This window comes from Hippoglossus hippoglossus, chromosome 22 (assembly GCF_009819705.1).
Source record: "Hippoglossus hippoglossus isolate fHipHip1 chromosome 22, fHipHip1.pri, whole genome shotgun sequence".
In the NCBI taxonomy this organism is placed as follows: Eukaryota; Metazoa; Chordata; class Actinopteri; order Pleuronectiformes; family Pleuronectidae; genus Hippoglossus; species Hippoglossus hippoglossus.
The window spans coordinates 13,591,224-13,615,114 of record NC_047172.1 but is presented as its reverse complement, the minus strand read 5'-3'; the positions used below and the strand labels follow the sequence as shown (position 1 = coordinate 13,615,114).

The following is a 23,891-nucleotide window of genomic DNA, read 5'->3' as shown; positions in this document are numbered from 1 at the left end:
TCTGAACAGATCACATTAACTCCAACACTGTTCTCCCCTTAGACACACATATACACTGTTTGGAAGCTACTACTACTACCCATGCATTTCAGATGTGCAGTTATCCCCATGGCGTCAGTACATGTTACTACAACAGCATCTGAAATGTATTGTCTTTGTAAAATACTCTTATAAGGGATTGTTACTCTTCAAAATAAATCTACCATAGACGACACATCTCCACGTCCTCCCAAAATCCAGAAATGAAGCCGAGACATTTCAGATACTAACGCTGACGTCTTGCGCATTTGGAGCCAGAGTCTGTGCAGTAGGATGGAGCCACTGTATCGAGATCCCGCTAATGAACACGTTCTCAGACCGTTTTTATAGCATCAAATAAATAATAAAAGCTAAATTTACCTGAAGAAAAGAGCACTTGAACAAACATCAGTGTGATAAGAATGAGACAGAACAGAAACCATATTAATTGATTTTTTAGTCCATATCCCATCCAAAAACATGAAGGAGTCAGGTTTAATTATCTACACTGAAGCCAGCCATCAGGGGGGCGATTAAAACACTTGACACTTTGGCTTCACTTTTGGGGGGCCGTCATGTCGTCCATCTTTATATCCAGTCTGAGATCGACCTACTATATTTGGTGTCAGCAGTTTCTTATCCACCATCATTCCTTAACTAAACCTTTAAAGCTCTTTATTATATGAATTAGTGCTTAAAGTAGAAATCAAGCTTAGTTTCACTTTTTAATTGGTATCTTGACCTTTGAAATCCCTCGGTGGCATCAGATTGTCAAATTCAAAGGGTGGCTGGAGTTAAGGAGAGGACTTACCCAGTAAGAGCGTCACCTGAGAGGAAGAGACAGAAAGTTGTAAGTGAGAGGTAATAAAATAATCAGTTTAGATAAACAGTATCTGCTGCGAGAGACAGGGAGAGACTTTGATGAAACATACTTTAAATCCGACTTTAATGGGGCCTGAAAAGAAAATTCTTGGATGAGAATCAAGAAGTATCTAGAAGTTAGCGTTGATAATGTACTGAGCTATGATTGCCTTTAGGGAGCCGCTGGGTTGCCGGCTCCACCAGTGGTCAGCCAGCTCTCTCCGAAACCTCACCCCAGCATCACGGCCCAGCACCCTCTGCTCTGTGCTTGTTAGATAGCAGCTGCTACGCTCGTTCCCGGTGAAGCAATGTCTGTTGCTGAACAAACGAGGGGAGAAAACAAACAAACCCTGGGCTTGATCAGGCCACGTGCAGCGTGTGGCGTGTTGCGCGCCCCTGCTCCGCTCCGCTAGCTACCCCGGCAGCTAGCCTTCGCTGTGCACCAAATTAGAAACCCTCGCCATCAGGCAGACAGCTGGCAGCCTTCCCCGGGGAATGCCAATTAAGTTTGTAAAACATTTAGACAACAAAACTGTACAAGAGAAAAAACATCCCACGGAGGCGGTCGTCCCCGCAACTCCCAGCAGTCCTCACCATGACCTCCACTGCCGCCATGCATCCGCCCCCCTCCATCTGCACCTACACCACCTTAGAGCGCACGCAGGCCACAGAGGACGGCAAATATGCTCAGAGAAATACATGAATACCAAATCAAAGCCATTGATTTTGTCATGCTAATGTGTTGTTATAGCAAATTAAGAGATGATGTTTTATTAATAAGTTGGTGCCTTCTCCGTCAGATAACGATTGGCAGCGGAGTCTTCTCCCGAACAGTCACACGTTCATTGACAGATGCCGCGACGCCGTAGATTTGACACAGTCGCTCGCTTTGACAGTTGCAGACCTAGTGGAGGAGAATGAACGGCCATTGTTGGCGTCTTGTGCCACACACGGTGTTGCAGCAAACTCAACCGGTAAGTGCAGCTTCAAACTTCAGCACCGATCAAGTGTCCAAAATGGTAACCTGAGATTTTGGCCTAGGGAGGAAAAGAAAAAAGCTGGGGAGGGATTAGAATAATACCTAAGTAGCTTTCTGAAAATTGAACCCTTGAGTAGGAAAGGAATATGGTGGCCTTAGGCAGAGAGTGTGACCCACGCTCTCTGCTGCTGAATGCTCGTGCTAAGACTTTTTGTTTTGTTCATCCAGGCGGCCCACTCCACAGCTGTATCCGTGTGACACACCAGGAAGTGACAGACAGAGTGACAGCGCGAGTAACTAATTGAGACGGGAGCCTTAAGTAAATGGAAGTGGGAGAATGCCCTTGTCTCCCTGCACACGCACACACACACACACACACACACACACACACCGAGCACTATCCCTGCTTAGGGCATCTCTATTAATGTTAATTAGTCGAGCAATGATTAATGCAGAAGCTAAATGAAGTTATTTCATGTAATCAGTGTTTCCTTTGAAAGATCATTCATTATGTCAATACAACTCTGTTTGAATTCCTTTAAGACAACATTGTTACAGCGAGAGCGGAGAGGTGACGGATCTGAGAGACCGAAAATGAAGAAGAGACGCAGCGATGAAGAACGCAGCCTGCAAATTATCGAGCTCTCCACACGGACCCAATTCATTCTTTCATGACAGAGGTTTTCTTTCATCTCGCTCATTTCAAGAAAGCAGGAGTTTCAACTAAAACGCCCTTCTTCACTTTACTCTCTGACAAACACTGATTCGTTAATGTTCACATGTAAAGTACTTGTCGCTCCATTACACGTGTTCTGCTACAAGTCTGTAAATTTAGATACACCCCAAAAACAACTGGTGCAAAATAACTACAGCTGTGTATTAAAATTTGCACTCATGTAAAATTATTTATTAAAAAACTGTAAATGCAGTGATGGATTTGAACGTAATGGACTATCCCAGTGTTTTCTATATTTTAGCCAATGGAAGACAAATCATACACAGCACATTATATTGTTTATTATTGGGCGATGAAGCAATTAAAAGTATACGGAGAAAGATAAAGACAGGAAAAGTAAACATGACATGAAAGGATTTACTCTAGTTAAATAGCAGGAATCAAGCGATAAACATCACACTAACGTATTATTAATGTATGAAGTTAACATGGTGGAAAACATGAAGTTGTGGACTGTGATACCAAAACAATCGACTGAAAGACATTAAAACGTTTCAGAGCTGAAAGGAACTGTTGACTTTAGTTAACCTGCTGTTTCACATCACAGCCTAGTCTTCTGATCTACTGCTCAAATTAGATTAGAGAAGCCATAATGGTAGAAATAATGTCCACTACAAATGCAAATCAAACACCTCAAGTCTTCTATCCTGAATGACTCGTTGACCCTGAGAATTACCAACAAGAAAACTGATACTCCACCAAGGCAGATTGTCATATACATGTATTCAGATACATATAAACCATGTAAACAGACGTTTTCTGCAAACTACTCAAATTAAACTAGGCAAAATATCTGTTCCCTGATATATATAGTGGAAAGAAATTTGTGTTAACTTAATAAATATCACCCCCCTAAAAATACTTGATTCACAAATATCAGATCATTATCCGAATACACGACTTATTTCACCTGTTCAAAGATAATAGCCATCTACACGTGTGTTTTTTTTAAAGATCTCAATATAATTACTTGATGAATTCATAAAAATGTAGAAAAACTGACAGGTGGAAAAAAAATATCCTGCATCAAGCCCCTTCAAAAAGTTATTGTTCCTCCATTAAATTTCCACCAAGCGTCAAGAAAACCAATTCAGTAGTTTTTGCATAATCCTGTTAACAAACAAAATGAAAACATAACCTCATTTACTCTTTGCTGCCTGCGATCAGTAAAGGTGCATCAACAACAACATCTTCTTGACTTGATATTTAGCATTTAAACTGTATGTCCTGAAGAAAGTGCACATGGGTGGGGCAAAACTTTGGCCACTGGAGGCAGTGCAGCACCAAGACTCTACTTCTAACTTTCCAGCGCTCCGACTCTCTGTCTTGTAAATCAAGAGCAGCAATCAGTAGATTAAACTGTTGCCATTGTCGGCGTCTGTGCGCCCGGACTTCCTCCTCCTCCTCTCTCTCATCATCGGCGCTATCAGATGACCTCTCTTTCCACGGATGGCACCAGAGCAGACACTGACAGCTTCATAATTCCCCCGACAAACAGCTCAGTAAATGATCACTTTGGCCCTGCGTTAACCGCCAGGCTGGATGTGAGGCACTCGGAGCCAGGAATGAAGCCAGAAATTTAATTTCAGCCGACTGTGCGCTCCATCTAGATATACTTTTATTAAGAAATGAAAGCTGCTCATTTTAGATAGAAGCAGTGTAAATGCACAGACGGCTAATGGAGTTCCATTTTAGAGAGGGCCTTCTGCTTTTTGGGGCTTTTAGAATCTAATCTAGTCTATTGTCAGGAGGGTCAGGGTGTATAATCATCCTTAACCTTGCATCAGTGCCATAACCCCCTTCTCTTTCCTCGCCCTCCAACAATTTAGACATGATTTTAACATAATAACGGGACTTTCAGCATCCTAGTCTCTGCACCTTCTACCAGAATAACCACAACTAATGGGATCTAATCTATACAATACGAGAGACATTAATATATATGCAAATCAGCCGGGGCTACGTCTCTTGCCGGGGAGATATAGGCCGAGTTGGCATACACTTGTATCAATTCTGTCACGTGTCACTTAGTTGTTAATTACTGTTAACGCTCCTAAAATGCAAATATGTGGTTCTGCAAACGCTGCGGCACATGTATCCTTAAGTAATAATGTTCAGAGGAGGAAAAAAGGCCCCCTTCCCCCCCTCACCCCTGACTGAAGGTCCAGCAGTGTGGAGGGAATTTGAGGCACTGGGGGTTGAGGGTTGCAGGTCGGCTGTTCAAAGCCACTCTGTGCATTGTTGGGCAGTCGGGGATTAGGTCTCTCCAGGCTGCAGAATTTGCTTTCTAATTAAAAGGGATAAGATGTAGAAAAATAGCGAGGGGGCATTACTACTGTAGAAAAGAAGGGGGTTGGAAAGGAGAAATGCTGAAAAGAGGGGATAGAAGTTTGTAGTGTCACCAACTGGTGTTTGATCACAAGACTGAGCAAGAGTTACCAACCTCTTGTTCTGCCGCTCGCTGCCCAGTTCTCCCCTCCGCTCTGCAGCTCCAGTCTCATTAACACGACCACTTTCAACCTCAATACAAAGACTTTAAAGTCACATTTTTCCCCTTTTCACCAACTATTATTGTATAAAGGTGGTACACATGCATTTTTATCTGTTCCAATCTTTTTATTTACTCTGTAAATTATAGAGTTATTACTATAATGAATACAGAGTTGACACAAAGGACACTTACTGCAGCACTAACTTTATTGCATGTAACTGGGGAATCACTAATTTAATTTTGCCATATGCAGAACACATAAAACAAATTTGAGCAACATGTACTTTACTTGAATACTAAAATTTGATGCCTCAAAAAAGAACATTTGAGCATTTTGGGAAATACACTTATTTGCTTTCTGGTGTAGAATTAGATAAAGGAGATTAATACAAATCTCATGTTTGTGAGGTAAATAGTAAGCTGCAGTCATCAGACACTTGGATTATTTGAGTCCAAGGACTGGAAACAATGAGGAAATAAGAACTATGCTCCATCCAAAGGTCAAATCTGTCCACCAGCACCTCTACAACTCTGTCATTTAACACATTGTATCTAGTTCATCTGAACTGATCAAATAGTTAAAGTGAAAAATTCACTGGTTTGCAGCAGCTTACGCTCCCAGCCAAGAAATAGTCTGACACAAAGCTCCCACTGAAAATGGATGAAAAGTTTTCAGTTTTACACTTCTGACCTCTATGGGAGAGTATTAAGGGACATAGCAAATCAAGGAGGAGATTTTTCTTTCCTTTTGCATTTTGAGGAAAAGTCTAAATATTAAGAATAAAGTTGCAATGCAGAGAATAAAGTCAAAGTAAATCAGAGGATGATATTTTTTGCAATTTAAGAATAAAGCTGAAATGTCAAGCGACTACGGTGCCGTCTTTCCAAGCTTGTGCAAATTCACCGTCTGAACACCACATTGTGTTTATGTGCTAAAAGCAGGCAACAATTTCACCAGTTCATCATCGACCTCACTAGTTTGACTTTGACCTCAGGATTTTGCCTTTATTCTCAACATTTCGACTTTATGCCTAAAATGGAAACAAAATCACTAATCTCTCATTAAGCCTGGCCCTAATACTCTTCCATAGACATCTGCATACAGTACACTCTAGTTGTGTCCACATTTCAAGTCTGTGTGCTACGCCAATGGACTGCAGTGTGTTGCTTTATATTTAAAAGTTAATTTAGTATTGGTATTTTTTCTGATAATTCTCTGTACCTCTATGTAAGTCAACTTTAAGACACAGGACTTAGAACAGAGTATTTTTTATACTGTGGTATTGTTACTTTTGTTAAAGTAAAAAAACCTGAATACTTCTTTCACTACTGATGCAAAATAAGACAAGATCTCCAGTGAGGATTATTGGGTTAAAGTGAAGCATCAGAGAATATTGAAACACTTCATTTGAGCCACTTGACTGTATAATAGTGAACCCGGGGGGGGCCAGTCTGTGACCCAGCATGTGTTTTTATTTAACCCTTTGCTCCAGTGTCCATCCCTCCTTCAGCCAGCAAGCTGCTGTTTTGTTACCTCGTCCTCCAACAGGGGGGCCAGCTCTCCGCAGGCACCTTACAAACGAACCCTGAGTTTTAAGCACACACAGAAGCCTGATTCTTTTCCCCTGAGCCCTGGGAGGCTAACGACATGCCAACGACATACCGGTGGAGAACAAGACCTCTGCCTCGCCCCCCCCCCCCCCTCCTCTTTCGGAACAACCCCCTTTACCGGCGCACACGCACAGGGATTTTTTGGTTGTTCTGCACCAGCACAAACCACTCTAACACCTCCAAGCCCTGGAAACTCCGGCTCAAACAGAGCTCATTTCTTGGTATCTGTATCTGTATCTGTTCTTGGTGTCTGGTTGCTGAAGCCCCCCCCCCCCTACACACACACACACACACACACATACACTCACCCACCACCAATACCTCCTCTATTTTTACCAAGCTCCATGAAGCTCTCACCTTTTACTCCCAGGCAATCCGATCCTATTTGGAGTGTGTGACGAGGGCCATTCTCCATCACCTCACTGATCAAGAGCCCCCCTGTAAAGCAGGCCCAGGGATGAGCAGGTACAGATTTGGGGAGAAGAGGGAGTGGGGCATGTAGTGAAAGAATCTGCAGTGAGCCAAGGAGAAGATTAAACGGTGGCTAACCGTCAGTACTCCCCACCCCCCCCCGCCTCCCTGGTCCCTCCGCACTCCCTACTACTTCACTGGTGTCCTCGGGGGGGGAGTACCAGGGGGAGGGAGGGGAGGAGAGGCAGAGGGAGGCCGCTGGCACAGTGGTGGCTGAGCCATCTTGTCATCATAGCAGGACAAGCACATTCAACCGTGTCCTCTGTACCCTCCCATCTTATTTCAGACGCTGGTATTGCCCTCTGCTGAAGTCCATCAAAAGCCCCTCTCTCGGCCCCTGCCTCCCCCCCCCCCCCCCCCCCCCCTTATTGGAAGAGTGCTCTCCACTGGTGTCTTTTCTTTTTTTAAAGGGCAGAGATGAGTCCTGGGCTCCGCAGTCTTTCCAAGCATCCAAATTAATTTGCGTCTGGGCAGCAACATAAAGCAGCACGGGGCTATTTGATGAGAGTGTAGGGCAATGACATGCACTGGCAGTCATGCCTTGATCTCTTGCTTTCTTCCCTTGTCACTTTGCACCTCACCTTAATGCCAGATTCACGCCAGCCTCATCCACATGGGTGGCACATGAGCCAAGACTTGTGCTTCTGAGAGGAGTAATAACTGCCGTGCTCTGGGAAAACACTTCAAATCTCTGCTTTTGTGCGTGTATCAAAAATCCTTCTTAACGTAAGCTTAAATTACCAAACCCCTAAAACCGCCAGCGGCCCGAGAAGAAACAAATAGCCCACCAATCATAAACTGCATTGTCCTCACAGAGGATAAAATGAGGATGCACTCCATTGAGCAATTCCTAGAAAATCCCTCGGCTAATTTTCTGATCAATACCTCAAGAACAGATCGATTTCACAACAATAAACACACTAAGGACATCTTCAAAACAGCATTCCTTTAGTTTGATAGATGTCAAAGTGAACCTAATGCAATTTGACATGCATTTGAAGTCGTGATCCAAAAAGGAGACCACAGTTAATGCCTAATTAGCGTCCCTAAATAATAAAGCAACTTAGACTAATAATTATTGCATGTAGCCATTCTACCAATTGCACTGACAATTAACCTTTCTCAACTGGTGATTCGCAATTTGAGTAAATCCTGTTATCAGCAAATATAACACATGGCGCGCACACACACAAACACACACACACACACACGTTTCAAACACCACTCAAGGAAATCTATGCAGTGTTTACGGTAGGGAAGCAGAACAACAAAACAAACAGCAGATATCCACTTTCAGTAAACACCACCCAACCACTTATACAGTATCTTCCCAGTGGCTTAGAGTGGGTGGGGAATCAACTTTAGGTGGCTGCTGTGAATGTCATTGAACTACTTGTGTTTACGCAGGCTTAATATTGCTGGAACAAGGTCTCTTTAAACACACAGCGAACGCTTCTGAATGTGTCGGGTCAGTTTTACCCGAAGGTCTTGTTTTTATACGAGACTGGTGTTGCCGTCAAGAAACTGACAAGTTTAAATTAACAGCCTGTGGAGAGGTGGGAGAATTTAAGGAGCAGCGATGGAGAACCTCACAAAGGAAAGTGCGGCCGTCTCGGTCTCTGCTACTGACCACTGCTCAAATAACAAACGCTGACCAAGTCCCTGATGTGAGATCACTGGAGCCAAAAATACAATTACCCAGGGACAAAATAAAGGTGAAAAGCGTTCTCCCAAAATGTCTCTCCTTCTCCTCCCAATTTGGCAGCACTTGGCTTGTTGCCCACTCACATTGTGTGGACGGCCCTGCCACTGTTGCCATGGGGATGTGTAGACCGGTGCAGGCCCTGAAGGCAGAACGGTCTGGCGGTGAGGTGGGGGTTATCATCAGCAGCAGACTCTACTGGGCCCCCATCCAGAGGCCTGGGTGCAGGAGGAGCTGCGAGGCTGCGGAAGTCACCCCCCACCTGCCTCTCCCCCACCTCCACCCCCCCTGGTGGATGCTGCCGCTGTTTCCATCCCAGCAGAGGCTCTGCGGTGGGACTCCGTAGTGCAGGGCTCCAGCCTGTCCACTGGGGGTCGGCTGCCTGACTCCCGTAAGCCCGGGCCAGACGGGGTGGGCTGAGGTTAGAAGGGGCCCGGCCAGGCGAGCTGGACTGTGGCCCAGTGCGGTGACTGCCTGTCTGCCCAGGCGCTGGGCCACGCTGCCACTCCTCCCTGGGCTCGTGCCCCTGCACTTGGATTTCAAAGGGATGTGACAGGGGGACTGGCTCTCCCTCTCCATTGCAGGATCCCTGCCCCACCAGCAGCTTCTCCAAAGCCCCCACCTCAAGCTTGCGGCCCCCACTCTCTCCCAGCCCCCAAATGCCCCTCCAACAGCTTTTCTGTTTCAACCATGAACCCAGGCTCCCTCTCACACTGTGCCATTCCCACCACTGCTGCCTCACATTTGGGAGGAGAAGGGGGGAGGTTGTGCTGCTACACTGCACCCATCTGCCCCATGTCTTTCCATGCTGTGGACCATGATGCTGCAGCATGGCTCTCTGGGCGCCGTAAAGACTTTGGCAAGTACACCAGGCCTTCAGGCACCCCCCCGCCCTTTGTACGCTCCCTGTCCGCCTAATGCACACACTGATGCACACCATCTGATTTAAAATGTACTTACACAAAAACAAGTGCATGTGATCATGCTCGTGTATTGGAGAGACAGATGGTTATTACAGATGGATGATCTGGACTCAAACTGAAAAAAAATAACTAAACTAGATTATCTTTCAACGCTCCGACTCATAAATTGTTTATGCTACCTCTGTTACGCCCACTGAGCCCCACGCCATCTGAGAGAGATCTGAGTCAGATGTGGTGCCGCCGTGTCTGTGTGGCAACCAGCTCGTTCAGCAACTGGCCCATCATCAGTGAGCATCCTACAGAACCAAAAATGACACTGACAGGCTGCATTTCAATTGGCTGAGATCTCCCTTTTCTCTCTCTCCCACTCTCTCTCTCTCTCTGTCTGTCTAGGTTTCTCTCTTCATCGCTCGCCGCATGGCATTTCTCTGGCAGGTCCTCCAGTGAAATTCCTCCCCTCCTGGTCTCGGCATTCCCGCAGCCAGCCTCCCTGCCTGGGCAGAGCGGAGTGGCTGGGGCCGGGTAGGGACGGCGCTCCCCCTGAGCCGGTCCCAAGCTATAAGGCTACAACTCCAGGCCACAGCACATTCCTCCAGCTGCTGACCAGTCCCCCCAGCAACCAGGAGAGAGGTGAAGAGAGGAGGGACGGAGGCTTAGTGCTGGTGTATTATACACTATCTGCTGGAGTTCTGCATGAGTGTACTACTGGTGAAAATGTGCATGAAATACCTCGAAGGAAACTCATCACTGTACTGTGCTGTGAAGAGCTCTCAGATCATCTCGAGTGATCTTTGAATTTTTCTACAAAGGTTCGGTTCAATGAAAAACCTCCACAGTGATTATTTGATGCTCCACAAGGAACCAATAGAAACCTGATGCTTCTCATCACATCATCAGAATAGACAGTCCTGTCCACTGCATCGATGTGACGGCGTCCACATCACACTCTTGTCAGTCCAAAGCTGCTCCTGGACAGCTCAAGCAGCAGTAGGACAGGAGCCGGACGGTCCCCTCCTCCTCCGCTCCCTCCTACTTGTCTCCCCCCCCAAAGCTGAGCCAGGCACTGTGTTTACTCTCCTAATTACAGGGGAGGGGCCGGCTGACAGGCGAGCCATCACAGATTCCCCACAGGCCCGGGGCTGGGAACGCTACAAACACCCGCCGCTGTCTCCCAAATGTGACGGCGATGTCCAACTGTCACTGGGGAGCCTTCACTGGCAAAACCCAAGGGCCCAAAGAGAGATATTAAAGACATAAGAGGGATTGGCAGAGTTGGCACTAACAGGGGGTACGCTTGAGAAGTCGGGAGTGGGGAGCTGGTGGCACCGCCAAAGTGTCATTCAAAGCAAAGTGGGCTTTGGACAGGGCACAAACACTGGGTTTGCACACACACACACACACACACACACACACACACACACACACACACACACACACACACACACACACACACACACACACACACACACACACACACACACACACACACACACACACACACAAACCATTGCTTTCGCTCTTATCGAGCTAAGGCGGGAGAGTTACATGTACCAGACAAGAAATCTATCGACCGCAGCAACCGTTGTGATGGACAATGTTGGTCAAGAAAATTTTATTTCAAAGTTCTCATAACTGTCTCAAGTGAAAATGCTGTGCAGTGACTCTTTTTGCATCTGCATCAGCAATTATTGGTTTTGTAAACACACACACAAAACTAATTGTGATGACTAAGAGGGACATGATATTTAAAGGAACTCCTTTGATCCAAAATAGGTTTTGTCTTATTGTTACTTTGCTAAAATGTTTTACCGTCACTAAAGATTTTGACACTTGAAGGCTGTTTTCAAATTCTAGTTTTCAAATTTGCAATAGGTGGACATATTTCTCTGTGTCACCACACCTTAAATCTGAGGTTAAGACTTTACGGCATCACACTGGGCCTTGCAGTCAGTCATGGTCCAATGTGCAACTTTGAAAGCATAGAAAAGCATGGACTATGGTGCTGGACAGAAGTGATGAAAACCAGAAGATGAGAAAACGTCTGCACACAAGGGAGACACCATAGTTATTATGTGCATGGTGAGGAAGGGCCCAAACGTTACTGACCTGGGAGATAAAATAAAAAAATATATGTGGGAGCATCGACTGGTTTCTACAAATGTGACGTGGAAACTGTGCAGAGCCGCTGAGGATGAACTTTTCAGTGAAGATGGAAAAATATCTTGTGAATAGAACTTTTGACATTTCTAACATCTTCCTGTTTTTAACTCTGGACTTTGGATTTTTTTGACAAGGGAAAGATACAAGATGTTTTTTTAATAATATTTCAATAAAGCATTGAACTAAATTGTGGGAAAAACACATCACTTAAGTATGTTTTGAATATGACTTATAATACTTTCACAAAAAAATAAATGATAAAACAATACAATTTTCTACTTAAACATAGTATGAAGGATTTTAAAGGGCCTGATTAAGAAATTAAAATAGCTAATACACACACTTAGATAAACTCTACCTAAAGTGTGTGTGTGTGTGTGTGTGTGTGTGTGTGTGTGTGTGTGTGTGTGTGTGTGTGTGTGAGAGAGAGAATGTACACTAACCCTCCTCCCAGGGAGGTATAATCCACTAGAGGTTGTAATGGTCCAGTGCTGTTGGGGGGGGGGGGGGGGAGGTCTGAGAGAATCCTTGTGGAAGCACGGCGACTGACCCTATCACATATTCAGGTCAAATAAACAACACCGTGTTGAGAGAAAGGTTAAAACGGCAGAGTCATCCCTCCACCAGCCTCTCCCATCTGACGGCAACACACACCTCTCTCCCGCCCGGAGAGGCAAGACAAGAAAACCATTTGATAATTCATGAATAGTCACAGTTGTGCGAGTGCTGTGACCAGTTCTAAAAATTTATTATGGGGATTACACACAAAATCACACAATGTAACATTTTCAAATGTGTTATGAATGCCTCCCAAAATCCAATTCAAATCCTAGGTTACCAAATAAGCCTGAACAAATCCCCCCACATTGAGTTCCTTCCTCCTTTGAAGACTGGAGAGGTCCAGTCTGCAGGGCAAGTTTTACCACGCCGTGCACACACCTCAGCACACAGAGGAGACGGCTGCTGATGGTGAGGTGAGGCGAGGGAAGGAGAGCAGAGGGAAGCTTTTCAAAACTGATGTCTTTATTTGCAAAAATCATCTTTAATCACTTCAGAGACAAAAGCAATGACACTTAAATACAAAATTAATTTACAATGGGAAAGCAGTGTGTGTGTTTGTGTGTGTGTGTGTGTGTGTAGAAGAGGCAAAAGGCATCCGTATTGTGTGGAGATGAGCTCCTCACACACTTGAGTCAGTCAGTTTTAACCTTGAGGCGGCAGAGTCTTCTCCCGCCTTACATTCGTCCTTGACTGTTTCCTGCCCGTCTCCACTTTGCCTCCTCATTGATGATCTGAGGGCGAGTGTGTTTAATTGCATCCGTTTGTTTGTTGGCAAACTCCTGCACAAACACAACACAAACAATTATAGCACTAATTAAAAGGCATGTCATATTAATGGCAAGAGCACACTTGGCAAACACAGACGCAGAATTGCGGAGAGGCACCACATTTGAATTCATGGGGAGACCTGTTTTAATTTCGTGATCAGCACACCTTTTCATAATAAAAGCACAACCTGAGAATTTGAATACAGACTTATTATTATTTTGTATCATGATTTCAAGCAAAGAAAATGTAACTTTAACTAAATTTATAGAGATAGAATCTGATGCAGAGTGCAAAACTTATCTCAAAACAGACACTCAATGAGGTCTCACCCTATTGATCCCAGGGGACGGCTCTGAATGTGTTTTGATGACCTCTGGGGTCACTTACATGTTACATTACACAGAGGTTTAGCTCCTTTGCAACAAGGGAACAGTGTGCAGGGGGAAGCCCTCAGTTTAGACGTCTTGCTCACTAAGCAGTGCACCTATTTTTTTTTTCCAGCAGAAGCACCAGCAACATATCCATCAAACCTGCCAGGCTAATTAAAATACAGCTTGTGATTATCCTACTTCAGCTCATCTCTCTCACTCACACACACACACACAAAAATACACAACCAAACACACTTACACACACGCACACACACACTTGGTTCCTCTCTACAATAATTACTGTGTTAATTATTGTGGCTCTTTCCCCAGTCATTTTATCAACTCCACTTTTAGCCGTGCCCATACCCCTAAATCTAATAATAAGGAATTGTATTTTTATTTTATTTTTTAACAAAACAGTGTAACAGTTTTAAAATTTTCACATTTTGAAAATCCTGTTAAAAAGAAGCTTAAGAAGTAAAATAAACTTATTGTCCAGCTCAGAGTTGAAATAGATAATAACTTTTAATCTTTTTGATATAAGAACAAAAAGACAATAAATAGAGTTAACATAAATAAAATTGAATATAAAATAATCTGAGGTGATTTTTGCTTGTTTACTGTAAAACGGCAACAAGTAAATAGGTATGTTAAAATCCCAAATGCAGGAGGAAAAAGCTTTCCTTCACATTACAGATTATCTACATTTCTATATAAATATGCTTTATTGGTTTTTATCCCTTTTTTTTCTATCTCTCTTTTTTAAAGCTCAGAATGAAATCCACCTACACATTCCCCAGATTCAGCCATGCGGATATCAAACATGGGAGGAAGAAGAGGAGAGGAAAACTGCCTGCTCATTTATGTATATAAATAAATATGTAAATATGCAGCTTTAAATTCAGATCATTCAACAAACAGGATATGTGATTTGTTTTGGGGTTGTTGTTTTTAAATTTTTTGCAAAAGAGGCAACGTTTAAATTCCCAGGCTGTTGTTTTTATTTGTTTATTTAGAAATAAAACACATATTCAATTTATATTGTTTTCTTTTTATGTGTGGATAAGAGGCAGAGCAGAAAAATCAGGAGAGGGCAGCCTGACTATTTCATTATCCAGTCCTGACATGCGATTTATTCCTTTTCAGGGGAAATCAAACAAGGGTTAAAGATCCAGGCCTGGGCACTTTGATTTTTGAAAAGCATGTGTAGGCTCCGCATTAAGTGGAAGAAATCACAGGTTGGAGCAGGCCTGCAGAAATCCTCAGCCTCAGGTTGAGTGGAGCAGAGGCGGAGATAAAAAAAAAAAAAAAAAGAAAGAAAGAAGAAGCCGTCGTCGTCAATTAGCCGCGAGTCAGAGGGAGCGCAGCCAGAGGCGTTTAACTGCTTCTGCCTTTAAACGTCCTTTTACAGATACCCGGTCCCCGCGGAGGGCCCGGCTCCACTCTTTCATAAATTATTTAGCTATTGAAACGCTCAGATCCCGCAGATAACCGCATCACACGTCACCATTCTCCACGGAAAGTCTCGCGTTAAAGGCGCATTACCACGCATCTGCTGTAGACGTGGGGGAAATATTCACTTTCTTCTCTGTTGGAAATTGTGTTTTACGCAGCAAGCTGATTGTTTGTGTGATGTTCTCCAGATGTGAGAAAAGTCCTTGTCGTGTCAGAGGAGGCAGCTCTCGAGGTGCGCGTGTAAAAGAATAGGCTGCAGAAGCTGTATTTCATTTATACTTTACATTCTGCGTTAAATGAGACGATTTTTGCATGGAGTCTGGAGTGAGAGGACTAAACTGTAAGCTCGGCAATATGATTAAAAATCCATAACACACTTACAGATGCTCTATGTGTCACATCTGACACTTGAACCAATATTTTTTAGAATATTCTAATAATAACTGGGTGTAAACAGAAATAAACATGATTCAAATGAATAAATGAAATAAACCAAACGTGGATACCTGGGTGTGTTGCAGCTCCTCTCCTCCAAACTTCTGCTCCATAGGTTGGAAAAGAAATCCAGACTTTATGATCCACACTTCATCTGATCGAAATCTGTCAAAAAAGACACGTCAGTGAGTTTGTAAAGAGTTGATGCAGTGTATGTAAATCAGTGTGTGTGTGTGTGTGTGTGTGTGTGTGTGTGTGTGTGTGTGTGTGTGTGCATGTGTGTGTGTGTGTGTGTGTGCGTGCAGGTCGGAGTGGAAGCCAGTGTTTCCCAGCAGCTGTCACAGCGCACCTTTGACTCTGGCCTTCCACACGAGCCATAAAGAGAGAGAAGAAGAGAAGGAGAGAAAGAGAGAGGGATAGGGACAGAGAGAGAGAGAGAGAGAGAGAGAGAGAGAGAGGGAGAGAGAGAGAGAGAGAAGGAGAGAGAGAGAGAAGGAGAGAGAGAGAGAGAGAGAGAGAGGGGCAAATGACGAGTCACATAAAACCCACGGTCTGCCTGTGTTTATAAATCTAAATCAATATTCAAATCTGTCTGAAGTGAGCGGGTGTGTCCGTGCAAAGCGCTGCTGCAGCATGTGTGTGTGTGTGTGTGAGAGAGAGAGAGTGTGTGCGTGTGTGTGTGAGTGTGTGTGTGAGTGTGTGTGTATGTGTGCGTGCGTGTGCGTGTGTGTGTAGGTGTTCCACAAAGCCTCTTAAGATGATACATTTACCAAACCGTGACAAAAACCCTCGGCACATTATTTTGAGATGGGCACGCAGGTTCAAATTTCAAGTGACGTAGAGGAAGGAGGCTGATGTGTAGTCAGTGCAGCTTGTAGCTCTTCCACCAAAATAAACAATACAATTACAATACTGTCGACTACAACTACAATCGCAATTATTTATTATAATTATTATAATTATTAATATTATATCAATAGATTATTAAAACACAAGACTCAATAAAAATTGCACTTTCTTCCCATCCAATATAAAACAGGCCTACCTTCATACAGAAGTCTGCTATCCTCTCTCCTCTTGCAGTAGAAATAAGTGGAAGTCACCAGCTGCACATCACATCAGGCCCATGTCTGTGTTTTCTCCTCCTTGTGTTTCTCCTCCTCCCTGGATGATGGAGGAGCTCCGGTGCCCGTGCATGCGTCCTCGGCTGCTCGGTGTCTCCCGGGTGGGATCTCCCCTGTACACATTGTGGGTGATTTTTTTTTTGGGTGTGTGTGGTGCATGCAGGCCCGCATCAGGGCTGATGGGAGCACACTGGCTGCCTCTGTGAATGGGAGGACAGTTTTAAGGAAATAAGTCGCTCTAAATCCCCCTTTTTACGCGACGCGCTGGAATGTGAGAGGACGGAGCAGCAGAGTCCTGCTTAGTGCAACCGGCGTTTTTCTTCCTGCATGTCTTTTTATTTACCTAGTACTCCCATTCTTTACAGCGGTAAAAGTTTCACGTTATTCCTGTTGAGATGCCAAATAAAAATAGCCAAAATATCCAATTGTTTTGGTTCCTTTAATGTTCCTTTAATGCTCCTCATTATTTATTTTTTAGTTATACTCTATTAAATCGTATTTCTAATATCAGAAAATATATTTTTGGTGTACTTAGACATTCTCAGCAGAGGTAGTTTTTATGCCACTATATATTATATATTCCCCTCCTCATCCAGCCGGTCTTTATGTAACACCTCACAGCTTAATGCTTCCGTTGAATAAAATCGATGCTTGATATAAAATTTAAAATTTAAAAAAAGATGAGAAAACTGACTGTAAACTCCACTTCTGGTCATCCACTTTTTATACTTATTACTCTCTGTGCGGTGGGATGGGGATGTTGTCAGTCGCCCTGTCAGCTGCCATTGGCTGAGGACTGTGCGTCGAGAAGAAAAAAAAGTAGCTGGAGACATTTGTTTCCCAGAGAGAGAGAGAGAGAGAGAGAGAGAGAGAGAGAGAGAGAGAGAGAGAGAGAGGGAGGGGGGAGGGAAAAAAGTCCTCCCCACCAGTGTGAGGGACGGAGACAGAGAGACAGACCTCAGCTCAGTCCTGCGGCTCCCATTGGCTGACACTTTGTACAAAATCCAAGTCAAACCACTTCACGCACAACACATCAACAAATCCTAAAGGCGTACATGCAGCCTGCTCCATCCCTCCGCCGCCGCCGCACCGCTTCACAACCTGATGCAGGCGCACGACGCACAACTTTCCTCCGCCCTGTGGTTCTGCCTGTGAAGACGCCTGCGCCTCCTGCTCCTCCTGCTCCTCCTGCTCCTTCTGCTCCTTCTGCTCCTCGGTGCTTTTGTGCGTTTTTATTCGCCAGGACGTCGTTGATCTGTGCTGACTTTTATTATTTCTCCTGGAGGAAACCCAGAAGACAAAGAACTTTACACGCGTCGATACCAGGGTAAGTCTTTTGCGTCCATCATTATTATTATTATTGTTATTATTATTATTATGAAACACAAAGGAAATAAACATTCGTGTTAAAATGTAAATTAAATTAAATAAAGATAGGCCTATAGAAAATCATAGAAATAATAAAGTCACACTTTTAAATAAATATATATTTGATCTTATTATATTACAATGTTTAAATAAGTGAGTGTAACATTTTATTATGTTACTGTTGCAGAAATAAAATCCACAATGACACTCACACAGACAAATGGCACAGAGGAGGCTCCAGGACTTTCAGAGGCACCAAGAAGCATTTGATGAATCCTTAAAATTAAATATTTTATTTCTATTTAAACAGAGACAGTTAAGTGTGTCTCTTCACTAATTTAAGCCCTCTGAGACCGACAGGAGTCTGATAGAGGTAAATGGTGCAAAAACAAACCAACTTATACTATAGTTTCTTCTGGTGGAAGAAAACATGACTCCAAGCTTCTCTGGTATTCAATACTGGAGTTTTCATAATTCCTGGAGCTCACGTATTTGATCATTTAAACACTATCACGGGCTGAATCACAGGACTCAGAGTCCATGAGAAGTTTCAGGCTAAAATGGAGCCGATTCTCTTTTTTCTTCTTCATCTGCCACACACTTCTCCTCGCTGTGAAAACCAAATGCAACACAAAGGGATACTTGTGGAGGCGTTAACCTGAAAGCTGCACTGCAGGAATAAAGAAAGAGCATTTACAGGCCTCAATACTCTCGAGAAGAAATAACTGTTTCAGGCCCTCTCTCCTCTCTCGGCTGGCTCTGCTGCGTCTCCAGTGATTAATAATTCACAGGGTAATAAACCAACATGTCATATTCAATATGTGTTTACCCGTGTTTTCCAGAGCCTGGTGACAGATTGCGCGTAATTGGGGAGTTTAGCTTGATTAAATTAAACATGATTTAGAATTTCATTTTGAATATTTGTTTCTGACAGAGTAAAAATTGTCTAGAATACACATCTGACTAATAAATATATAAATATAACATGGCCGCAAATCACGCACACAAACGTGCACAAATTATTGAAGAGACAATTACGATGAGAATTCGTCGATACCAAACAGCAGCTCCAATTGGATGCCACTCGGATTATCTCGTTAATTCATCAACAGAAGAGGAAAAAAAAAAAAAAAAACATTTATCACAATCAATTCTGGGACAGGGTAATTATTATTGAGCGGGTGTGTGTGGCTGTTAGACGGATACGTGTGTTTAAAGTGTGACAGATTGGGATGAGGGGGTTAAAACCGTTGGATATTGAAAAAAAAAAAGTGCAACTAATCAAGACGCACAGTGGGGACATAACGGGTGAGTGTCAGTGAGGCTGAAGAGACCCAGATCACACGTTTACTCATCAACATTACAACGTTGATTTGGACTGGAATAAAAAAACTAATCAAGTGTTCAATGAGGAAGCATGTGTTCTTTTTATGGAATTAACTGCATCAAATATTTTCTGGTTTGATTATATTGGTCTAATACTATATGTCAGTCTTATTTTTTTTTTAAATTGCAGTTTCTTCATGAAAATAGGTTTATCATCTTAAATAAGAAATTAGGTCTGCAGATAATTATTTTAGTCGTTTTACAAAAATTCAGTTCCTTTTTTCCTAATCTTAATGGTTAATTGTTTAAGTTTAAAGGATGATTTATATTTTAAATACCAAATTTAAAGTATTAGATAAATTAAGTATAAAAGTTATGCCGGAAGAAAATAAAACACAGTGAAAAAGATGTAACATTTCTGCCTTGGAAATGGAGGCTGAATGGGTACATTTATTTTTTCAGTTATATTTTAAGAGCCTTTGCTTCCGCATATACATCTATTCATTTTCCCTTTATTTAGTTTAATTGTGAACAGGAAGCAGTGGCTTTAATTGAACTTTACACTTTACAGTGACTTGTTGCAGTTACAGGGTTTTTTCTTTTAGAGGAGGGGGCGGTGTTAGCGATAAGGACAGCTGGAGATGTGGCTGGTGCAGTTTTGGTGGAGCGCCGTGCGCTCTGGAGAGGGTTCATTTAGCCACAGCGCCATTTTAACAGACCTAAATATTGAGTGTCTTTATTTAAGCAGGTCACAATCTGATCCATGTCTTTTTCTTCCTCTTCATTTTGGAACAGGTGTCCGGTTTAACACGGACCACTGCCCGGCGAACAGAGAACACCAAGTGCACCTCGGAAGCTCATCAGTTTTCAAGATTTTTTCCAACTTCAGCCCTCAGACAAACATTAGCATGATGTCGTATCTAAAGCAACCACCTTACACAGTCAATGGGCTCAGCTTAACCACGTCTGGCATGGACCTCTTACATCCATCAGTGGGCTATCCAGGTGGGTTCACACTTTCTAAAGAATATATGACAGGGTTTGAATGGCTTGAGGCTAAAAGTATAATGTGTGTTACAGTTTGTAACCAGCAGCTATTTCAAAAACTTTGAATTTAATGATGACTTCTGAATTTTGGGAGATACAGTAAAAACAAGTAATGGATGTCAGTATGTTTTTGGTCAATCAGTCAAACACATGAAATTACACTGATTATTTTACCAAACCTGAATGCGCATAGCTTGGAGTGAAGACCAAATCATCCTGTGTGATTTTTTATATTTTTAGATTGGCCTCCCGAGTGATTTACAGGCAAATTGCTTTGATTTTTCTTCCAACTGCATCAAATTTTAGGTCCATTAGACTCTTAACTATGTCAAGTGCTACAATTTGCCAAGGGCGTTTAAGTCTCAAAGGACTTGTGCGTAATTACGCACACATCAAAAATAAATACTGGGAGCTACATCTCTGCCTTTGATTATTTAATTTATCTTTTTTGCTCTCTCAAGGTTTTTTATGGATACATGAGTAACATATTTATTTGATTATATATATTTTTTATTTTCCCTGCAGCAACGCCGCGGAAGCAGAGGCGAGAAAGGACTACTTTTACGCGCGCGCAGCTCGACATTTTGGAGGCGTTATTCGGAAAAACTCGGTATCCGGACATATTCATGCGCGAAGAGGTGGCGCTGAAAATCAATCTACCTGAGTCCAGAGTACAGGTGAGATAACCACGTGATCTGTCAAGTAAAAAACTGAAAAATATCCCAACTAATTTATTTATCCTAAATTCTAGGACTGGGCAATTATTTTTTTCAGAAACTTGAACTTTATTTAATTTTGGATGAGTCTGATTGGACAGAGTATTGTGTAAATTAAAAAATATGGATCATAAACGTAAAGTCATATCTCATAGAGAAATAAATACAAAGAAAAACTGGAGTGAAACTTTTCAAAAGTCTATTTTATAACTGCGCTGCGGGAAACATTCATCTTAAGCCGTGACTGGAGCTCACAGCATTTTGTCTTCCTTAAATCAAGTGGAAAACTTCTGCCAGTGGGCTGAGATAATTCAACTTAGCGATAGATTTTTGTGTAGAGAAATCGGCCAATTAAATGAGACGGATCAGTCCACTGGTACCAGAATATGCTAAAATTGAATTTGAGAAAAGGTCTGGAAACAACATGATGTTGATTGGTAACAAATGAAATTAGTCAGTTTCTTTTTGCACACGGTTTGTTTGGAAATAAGAACAGACATTTAGATTTTAAAGGGGGTATTACTCGACCAAATGTTGAGCTGTTGTATAGAGTGAGTGGGGGGAAGCTGGGTGTATTTGTTTATAGTAAAATCATTTTTAATGATTTTCTAATCAGGTCTGGTTCAAGAACCGACGGGCAAAGTGTCGCCAGCAGCAGCAGCAGCAGCAGAACGGAGGCCAGAACAAGGTGCGACCTGCCAAGAAGAAAAGTTCCCCGACCAGAGAAGTGAGCTCAGAGAGCGGGGCCAGCGGACAGTTCACACCCCCCACCAGCACCACCACAGTCCCCGCCATCTCCACCAGCACCGCCCCGGTGTCCATCTGGAGCCCGGCGTCCATCTCTCCGCTCTCAGACCCCCTGTCTACCTCCTCCTCCTGCATGCAGAGGTCCTACCCCATGACCTACACCCAGGCCTCGGGCTACAGCCAGGGCTACGCCGGCTCGACGTCCTACTTCGGCGGCATGGACTGCGGCTCTTACCTCACCCCCATGCACCACCAGTTGTCGGGCGCGGGCTCCACGCTCAGCCCGATGAGCACGAACGCGGTCACAAGCCATCTGAACCAATCCCCGGCGTCCATCTCCACCCAGGGCTACGGGACGTCCGGCCTGGGCTTCAACTCCACAGCAGACTGCTTGGATTATAAGGACCAGGCGGCGTCGTGGAAGCTGAACTTCAATGCCGATTGCTTGGATTATAAGGATCAAACTTCCTCGTGGAAATTCCAGGTCCTGTGAACAGAGCAATCAGCTGTTCAAAAAAGTGCACAAACAGTGACGATCACATCAGACACACAGTGCTGCCATCCCTCAATAAAACGCACCAGACTGGTTGAAGTGGGAGCCGGGCGAGGCTGGGCTCTCAGGGGCCTCCACGTTATTTTTTTTTGTTGGCATGATGGTCTTTGGTCCTCCTAGAGGAGAGGTTTAATTTATTTTAGCTCTGGCAAAGAGATCCCCCCCCCCCCCTCCTCCTCCTCGTTCATTCACAGGTTGTAGCCCCTCATCCATGTCTGTCAGTGTGTGCCTCTGTGCGTAAAAACACCTGTTGAGGAGAGCGCACAGAGAGAAAAGAACAACACAGCCACGGAACTAATGTTTAACTCGACTCCAGTTCACTGTTACCTGGTGAAGAGCTCGGGATGGACAGACCCTCCTTTCAGCTTCTCACACTTTGCCGCCCTGCGGGCAGAGGGACACGGGGATGGCGTGTGGACATGGATGCACTACTTTATTTAAGAAAAAAAAAGTGTTTATAAGGAATCAATATGTAGTTTCTAAGAGACAATCAGTGTGTGTCTTATATAAATGGTACATATGTGTTTTTTTTTTTATCTGTGCTAGCCTTCGAAACTGTGATCTGTTGTATTGTATGCAATTTGTGAGCCCCCCCCCCCCCCCCCCCCCCCCTCCCCCCTCGCATCAGACTCTCTGCTGTGATTTTAATAGATTTCTAACTTTTTTCCCCCTCCTCCTCTGAACAACAAAAGATGCTAATGGTTAAATCACCGGCATCACAAAAGAGAGACGAGACTTTCCAGGCGCACGGTGGTCGTAATAATCCAGGGTTAGCCATACTGGAAAAGACTCTCGGCTGCTGAGAGCTGCGCATTTGCTCCCCTCCATTGATCTGAACGCACGGTGATTGTGGATCCTTTATTGGCTCCAAAGATGGTGTGACCTCACCGCTGAAAAGACATGAATAAAGGTCCTGTGAGCTTATACTCTTTCTTCGAGGAGCGATCTTTGCGTGCTTGTGTGTGTGTGTGCGTAAAATTGTGTGAGGTTTTTTTTTTTAAACTTGATTTCTTTGGGTTCCGGGAATATTTCTATTTATTGACATATTTGACATATTATAGAAATACATTTTGGGAAGAAATCATTAGGTGACATTTAAAAAAAAAAAAAAAAAGCACCATTCCATGATAAGATGACTCAATATTTTAGATTTCAAAATAAGAAAAAATAGCTAATGTTAATTTTAATTCTTTGGTTTTTGGGTGGGGGTGGTTGGTTAAGAAATCGACTTTTATATATTTAACATATTTTCCAGTGCAGTTATGCCTGTGCATAATTTCGACCAACACCATTTTAGTGAATATAATAAGTTGTAAATGTTTCCTCATGCATCAGCACATCAACTTCAAATCACATCTGCTCAAATCTACTGACTTCTTACTTCCAACTTTCATAACCTTAATCGATAGGAATTGTCATATTAACATATTTCAAAAAATGAGTCTGGTGTCTATTAACGAAAAAAACG

The 23,891-nt window shown here is 43.3% G+C and overlaps 1 protein-coding gene and 1 long non-coding RNA gene across 2 annotated transcripts; one reads left to right on the top strand and one right to left on the bottom strand.

Annotated features, from left to right (window-relative positions):
• Positions 1-12,152: 12,152 nt before the first annotated feature.
• Positions 12,153-17,807, bottom strand: LOC117756340. The gene is made up of 4 exons (XR_004612787.1): positions 17,722-17,807; positions 16,588-16,866; positions 15,614-15,707; positions 12,153-13,292 (listed from the first exon to the last, which is right to left on the bottom strand). It is a non-coding gene; the product is annotated as an uncharacterized LOC117756340 (long non-coding RNA).
• otx2b (orthodenticle homeobox 2b) lies at positions 17,614-23,356 on the top strand. Its single transcript, XM_034576770.1, has 4 exons — positions 17,614-17,993; positions 20,156-20,365; positions 20,933-21,084; positions 21,740-23,356. The coding sequence occupies exons 2-4, from the start codon at positions 20,269-20,271 to the stop codon at positions 22,361-22,363; spliced, it is 873 nt and encodes a 290-aa protein (XP_034432661.1). The 5' UTR covers positions 17,614-17,993; positions 20,156-20,268; the 3' UTR covers positions 22,364-23,356.
• The last annotated feature ends 535 nt before the right edge of the window (positions 23,357-23,891 follow it).